Source organism: Tupaia chinensis, unplaced genomic scaffold (assembly GCF_000334495.1).
Source record: "Tupaia chinensis unplaced genomic scaffold, TupChi_1.0 Scaffold143584_1, whole genome shotgun sequence".
Classification (NCBI taxonomy): Eukaryota; Metazoa; Chordata; class Mammalia; order Scandentia; family Tupaiidae; genus Tupaia; species Tupaia belangeri.
This window is the reverse complement of record NW_006203430.1, coordinates 9053433-9059768: the sequence shown is the minus strand read 5'-3', so window position 1 is coordinate 9059768 and position 6336 is coordinate 9053433. Positions and strand designations below refer to the sequence as shown.

The window sequence follows — 6336 nt, the reverse complement described above, 5'->3', positions numbered from 1 at the left end:
GACAGAAAGTGAGAAATTAACCCCCCTGGGGGGGGGGGATGGCTACAGTATAATCCCTTCTTCTCTTGGAATTTTGGGCACGCACGCACACATGCCCAGTATGAGTTTTAAGTCACCGGGTCTGGGACTCAAACCGCAGTTGACTACGCGGGAGTCCAGCAACGTAATCATTATGGCGTCTGCTGAGCCTGCCCCGGGGCATCCTTGAGCAAGGTCGGAGTGGTCAGTTCTGGGCTGCAGGCTTGGAGGCTGTAGCTGGCTAGCTGAGCTGGGAGCGAAGGAGGTTGGCTGCAGGAAACCTGCCAAGGCCGGAGTCCTGCAGGACATAAGGGCAGGGCGCCGACAGGCACAAACTGACAAAGCGCTTCCAGCCCCAGCCCGGTCCTACAGCCTGTGTCTGGAGGCTCACCTTGTTTGTGACCCTGGCCAGCAGCCTCCTCCCTGCTAGCAATGCAGGGCCCAGCTGTGGAGTGCATGAGGCAGCTCGGATGGGCGCTGGGGGTACAGCAGCCCTCCATGTCCAAGGGCTGCTAGCCTTCATAGGCCCCAGCAGGACTCTGGGTCAACCCCTAATTTCCACTCTTCCTGGTGCCCATACCCTTACCTCTGTACTACCCTCGCCTGAGGAGCTTTGAACGGCATCTTGCGGTAGATAGGGTCGTCCTCGATGCTCTGGGTCTTGGCTTGCAGGGCAGCCACTTCCTCTTGGTTTCTGAGCAGAAAGATGCCTTTGCCCTGGTTGGAGGCGGTGGGCTTGCAGATCCATAGCTGGGTTTCTTCAGAGAGAGCCACCTGAGCCTCTGGCCCTGCCTCATCCCTCCCACACTCCTCCACAGCCCTGCCTTCCCAGGCTTGGCCCTACCCTCACCATGCCCCCCACCCCAGCCCTATCCCTGACTAAGGCCTGGGCCCTCCTCTCCCTTACCACTCTGGCCAGTCCAACCTCGGCCCTGCCTTAACTAGACACCCTGGTCTCAGGCCTTCCAACCCTGCCCATGCCTTACCTTGGCTATGTCCACCCAGACCTCTCTCCAGCCATGGCTCTGTCCATTTCATGCCCCTGTCTTCACCAAGGTCACAGCCCCCCTCCACTCCCTCTGCCCGGCCTTGACCATGTCCTACCCTGACCACTGCCCAGCCCCTCACAGGCCCTGCCCTGCTCTGACCATGCCCTTATGTTGGCCCAGTCTGGAGCCTGTCTCCTGTCAAGCATCCTCTCACCATCAAACAGGGTGAAGAAGGTCTCTCTCTCATCCCTAATGTCCAGACGATAGGTCTCTGGGAAAAATTCTTCCATTTTTAGGATTCTGGAAAAGCAGAAAGGTGGGGAGGACACAGAAGGACTGTGACCTACCTCTACTCGTGGCTCCCATTCCAGGGGCCTGACCTGTGGACCAGCTGGAAAGAGGGTGTCTCCTGGGCCCTAGGCACCTGGCAGCCTGAGGGCTCCTCTGCCCCTCCCCACTGTTCCCTCCAGGACCTTTGTGCTTTCTCTTCCCATGCTGAGATCACTCATTTCTGGCTTCTCTGCAGCCTGCTGGCCTTCCTGCTGCCTGGCCCCAACCCTGGCTCCTACTCTCTTTCACGGTTGTACTCCTAGGCTGAATCATTTCCAGCATTCGTGAGTGCTGGTCAGTGCTGTGCCCCGGTGCCGGGACAGTGCAGTGGGTGGTCGGCACAGATCTGAGCTCCCTGGCGGCTTGGGGGTGCCCATGTCCTTTTTTGATCTAATGTTGGATTATCCTTTAATTTAGGTCAGAATGGTCCCTCCCAGCTGGGCTAAGTATCTACCTCTGTGGCCTGAGGTGTCCTGGGCTGGTCCACATGAGCTCTTCAAAGGTGGGTGCTATGTCCTTTCCAAACCTGCATCCCAGAGGGACAAGGACTTGGCCTAAGTAGCCAACTAGAATGAATGGGTGGGAGTCTGGGGAGGTGGGGACAGTTGGGGCATGGGGATAGACAGCCAAATGTATGAATGGGTGAGTGGTTGGATAGATCTATTTTGGACGGAAATAAGTGGATGGGTGGCCAGGTGTCTGGGCAGACAGACAGATGCCCACAGGGGACCAGATCAGAGTCGCTTATAGAAGTGGGTAGGGTGGGGGCCAGCAGGTGGCGTGGTGGTTAAGATGCTGGACTCCTACATGGCTGACTGTGGTTTGAGTCCCAGACCTAGTGGCTTGCTTTCTCACTTTGTCTCTCTCTCTCTCTGTCTCTCTCTGATCAAATTTTAAAAGAAAGAAAGACAAAGAAAGAAAGACAGAAAGAAAGAAAGAAAGCAAGCTAAAATAATATAAAAAGAAGAAGTGGGTAAGGTGGAAGTGGACAGCTGGCCAAATAGATGTAAAGAGGGTGTGAGACCTGACCAAGTGGTTGGTGGACCTGGGCTGGCTGCTTGCCCAGTGGGTGGGTGGTAGATGAGAGGGCAGTTGTCTGGGGGTGGAGGCGTGGGTGAGAGTCCCACAGATGGGTGGGAAGGTGGGTAGGCAGGTGTGAAAGTGACCAGTGGATGGACTGATGTCTCTCTTGGAGGCTGGGCAGGGGGATGGGAGAACCGTGGGTTTGTGGAATGGGTTGGATGGCTCCTTAAAGAACGGATGGCAGACTGAATGGGCGGTGGTAGGGAGGCTGAGTCTTGAAGCCCAGGTGGGGACAGTGGTGGGCTTACTTGGCCTGGGTGCACGGTGACGGCTTGTTGATCTTGTTCAAGACCCGTGAGTACTCCCTCAGGGCGCTGAGCAGCCCGATCTTGGTGGTGAGGAGCTTGTTGTTGGGGAGCTGGTACAGCAGCTGCTCACCTGGCACGACAAAGGCCTGGGCAACACTGTGCACCGCCACGCCCGCGACTACGGAGGCCTCCCAGCATGGCCCCCGTAGCCATCAGGGCCTCTCTGCCTGTGCTGTGGCCGCAGAGGCTCCTGCAGGCTGTGGGTCTTGAGCCCACCTGGCCCAGCCCCCTCCCGCTACCTTCTCGGAAGTTGCAGTAGTAGTCCCGGCACTTGACCTCGCACCATTTCAGCCTGTAGTCCTCGCGGCGGCTGTCCTGGATGCGCTGCCAGCCCTTGCTCTTGCAGTAGGAACTGATTCTGCAGGGAGGAGGGGCAGCGGCGACTTCTGGGGTGCAAGGGAGGGGTCCCCGAGGGAGGGTCTGCGGGGACTTGGGACAGCAGAACAGAAGCTGGGCCAGACGGGGATGAGGGGGGAGGAGCGTGCGATGAGACAAGGGCCTGCCTGAGGTTCCCACTCACATTGAGGCTCCGTTGGTGCCTCCGATGTAGAAGAATGGGCCCTGCCCTGTGCTGGGTGGGTGCTTCTCCCCGTCTAGCAGGAGCCCCTCCAGAAGGGAGGCTGGGGGCCTGGCAGTATCTGCATTGTCCGGGAAGTCTGCAGGCAGGCAGATGGTCAGAGGCCCGTGGCGTCCTGGCCCGGCTGAGGCTTCCCTGCACCTCCTGGCCTGTCCTACAGCCCCCACCTGCATCTTGGTCCAGCTGGCTCAGCTGGTGCAGGAGCCCCTCTTCCCGGCTGCTCCCCATTGGTCTCTCATGGGTCCAGCCTGTGAATGGGGTAGGTCAGAATGGGGTGGCTGGGGAGGTGCCCACTCAGAAAAGAGCACCAACCTCAGCCTGGGTTCAGATCTGACCAGGGACCTGGGAATGCAGTCAGTTACCACCTGCAGGGCCAGTTTTCTAGCAGGTAGGGTTCAGGTGGGAGTGGGGAACTTGGGGCAGGAAGGTTAAGGCAGGGCATCTCTTCCTCATCCTCCTCACCAACAGGGCAGAGGCTCCATGCAGGGAAGGGTCTGGAGGGTAAGGCTGGTGCTGGGGGCAGACATGATACAAGGATGTCCCCAGGAGAGCAGGAGTCACAATGTGCATGATGACGTCATGGGTGACCCAAGGGACCATTGTCAGACAGGAGAACTGAGGGGCTGCCCTGGGTGGGGTGGGGCAGGGGCAGGCAAGGGCTGTGCCTACTGTGGCTACCTATGGGGGTGACACCAGCCAGTCAGTGTCATCCTCTCTCTGCTCAGTGGGCCCAGCTCCCGCACCCTGCATGTGGCCTCCCTGCTGGTCCCTCTCCCTGGCAGGGGCCTGTCTGACTGGCTGGGTCAGTCCTCTCCCAGGAGATTGCCTTCCTTGGGATGGGACCTGTGCCTGAGGAGGCCCAGGCTTGGGGACATGGAGCAATCCAGGGCTGCTTTGTACTTACCTGGCGCCCGGGTGCGGCACCTCCGGATCCTTGAACGCTTGCCTCTCCTGGAGCTGACTTGGGTCCGAGTGGGCAGTCCCCGGCGGTGGGTAAACCGGGTACGGTTGGCTGCTGGCGTAGGGGCACAAGGGCGAGGAGTCTGCTGGGAAGAGGCCCCTACCCCCCTGCGGGACTTTCGGGCAGCCCGAGGTCTTAGGCCTTGGATGGGGCACACTGGCAGGCCCACCCTGCCAGGGGAATGGCGCTTCCCTGGGCTCTGCACTGGGGCCTCTGCTTGAGGCAGCCTCCCGTCTCCCCTGTTCCCATGGGGCCTGGAGCCCCTTGGGGGTGAGGCCATCTCTGCATCCTGTCTCTTCCGGGTGAGTCTTCCCCTGCTGGAACTGTCCGTCTGGCGTCGCTGCTCACGGCCAGGGTGGTAGCTGTAAGGAGGGCAGCTGTCAGTCTTTGGAGGTGACATCCACATGGAGGGCCAGAGCCATTCCCTGGCCTTGATTTTGGTCCCCCCAGAGTTGCTGCTGACCCCTGGAGCCCAGAAAGGGCCAGGAGGGGCCACCCAATACCTGTTGTCAGAGTCCCCCCTCCCTGAGGCCTCTCGCCCCTTCTCTGAGAACATTTCTGTGTTGTCTTGGGGAATTTTTAGCCGATTCCTTGAAGAGCTCTTTCATCTCAGGCACATTAAATATCAGGCAGATAAATATATTCTGGGGACTACTGAAGAGATGAAAATTTTCTGAAGGTTTAAAAAAATACAAACAGAAAGGCAAGCACACGTGGGGCAGTTGCCAAGAGGGAGAAATGGAGTCTGTGAGCAACTGGAAACTGAAGCCATCTCCCCTGGGGGTGATTTCTTGCTTTCTGTCTCCCTGTCTCTCTGTCTTTCTGGCAAGCACACGTGCCCCCCCCCAGAAAAAAAAAAAAAAAAAAAATTGGGCTCAGGTGCCTGGTGAGGGAGAGCGCCTCATCCCACTGCTGAGGATGGCTTAGGCAAGAAGAGCCAGGAGCTCCTCTTGCAGAAACTTCTCCCCATCCAGAACAGCCTCCCTGGCAGAGGCTGTATTCTCCCATACAGAATCATCCCCCAGCTTGAGCAGGTCCTTGAGCTCAATATGCATCTGAGGGAGGAGCCCAAGTGTGAGCAAGAGGGTGACACAGATACATGCATGCACAAATACGTAGGCATACATGCATACTATGTAGATACACACACACACACACACAGAGGAGGAGAAAAGAGAAATGGAGATGCCCCAGGAGCTGAAGAAACCCACTCACACTTTAAAGATGCTTGGGAGATGAGAGAAGACACTGTGTACCCAAAAGAGCTGGATACTATTAGAACAAAGCAATAGAGAATACAGAAAGAGCTCATGGAAAGGAAAACTTCAACACAAGACTCAGAATGCAAGTAAAAAAAAAATGCCCAGAAGGGAACATGGGTGGAGGGGAGGGTACAGGGATGAAATAGAATTAAAGGCTTACCTGACCAGGACTCAGTCACAGAAGGGAGTAGAGGAGGGAGGAAAGGGCCATGAACCACTTAAACCCTCTCCAGAACTTAAGGAGGGAGGTTCCTGTCCTGGCCGCTATAGCCCCCACAAGCCAGCCTTCCTTGGGGCATACACTGGGTTGGAACCAGAACAGAGGCTCCCAGCCAAGATTTTCAAGTTCTGTTTCTGGCCAATGAGGCCTGGAGGTGGAGGAGGGAGTGGCCAGAGAAAAGAGGTCAGTTGTGACCTTACCAGTTTACCTCATTTCTCTGTACCTCTTTCTTTTTCTTCATTCACGATAGGGCGTGCATGCGCACGAAAAAGGAGAGAGAGGCCAGCACCCTCTTCAGGGTCTGGTCACGCCGAGATCCCTTTCCTTAAGCCACTGGCTCTTAGGCACTCACGTGTATCCCCAGTGTGTTTCAGACTGACCAGGCTGGGGATTTGAACAGTGGTTTTCCTTGAGCAGTGCATGGTCTTAGCCCTTGGATGGGGCACACTGGCAGGCCCACCCTGCCAGGGGAATGGCGCTTCCCTGGGCTCTGCACTGGGGCCTCTGCTTGAGGCAGCCTCCCGTCTCCCCTGTTCCCATGGGGCCTGGAGCCCCTTGGGGGTGAGGCCATCTCTGCATCCTGTCTCT

At 57.6% G+C, this 6336-nt stretch overlaps 1 protein-coding gene across 1 annotated transcript in view; it reads right to left on the bottom strand.

The window, feature by feature from the left end:
- The window catches only part of LOC102502360 (protein polyglycylase TTLL10), a 15043-nt gene extending 9284 nt beyond the window's left edge, over positions 1-5759 (bottom strand). Inside the window, exons 1-9 of the mRNA XM_027766540.1 lie at positions 5689-5759; positions 4210-4628; positions 3473-3553; positions 3249-3384; positions 2968-3086; positions 2669-2798; positions 1792-1863; positions 1222-1307; positions 605-776 (exon numbers count right to left, since the gene is read on the bottom strand). Of these exons, the coding sequence (XP_027622341.1) occupies positions 605-776; positions 1222-1307; positions 1792-1863; positions 2669-2798; positions 2968-3086; positions 3249-3384; positions 3473-3553; positions 4210-4546 (1133 nt within the window). The 5' untranslated portion in view covers positions 4547-4628; positions 5689-5759. The remainder of the gene's footprint in view (positions 1-604; positions 777-1221; positions 1308-1791; positions 1864-2668; positions 2799-2967; positions 3087-3248; positions 3385-3472; positions 3554-4209; positions 4629-5688) is intronic.
- Positions 5760-6336: the final 577 nt, after the last annotated feature.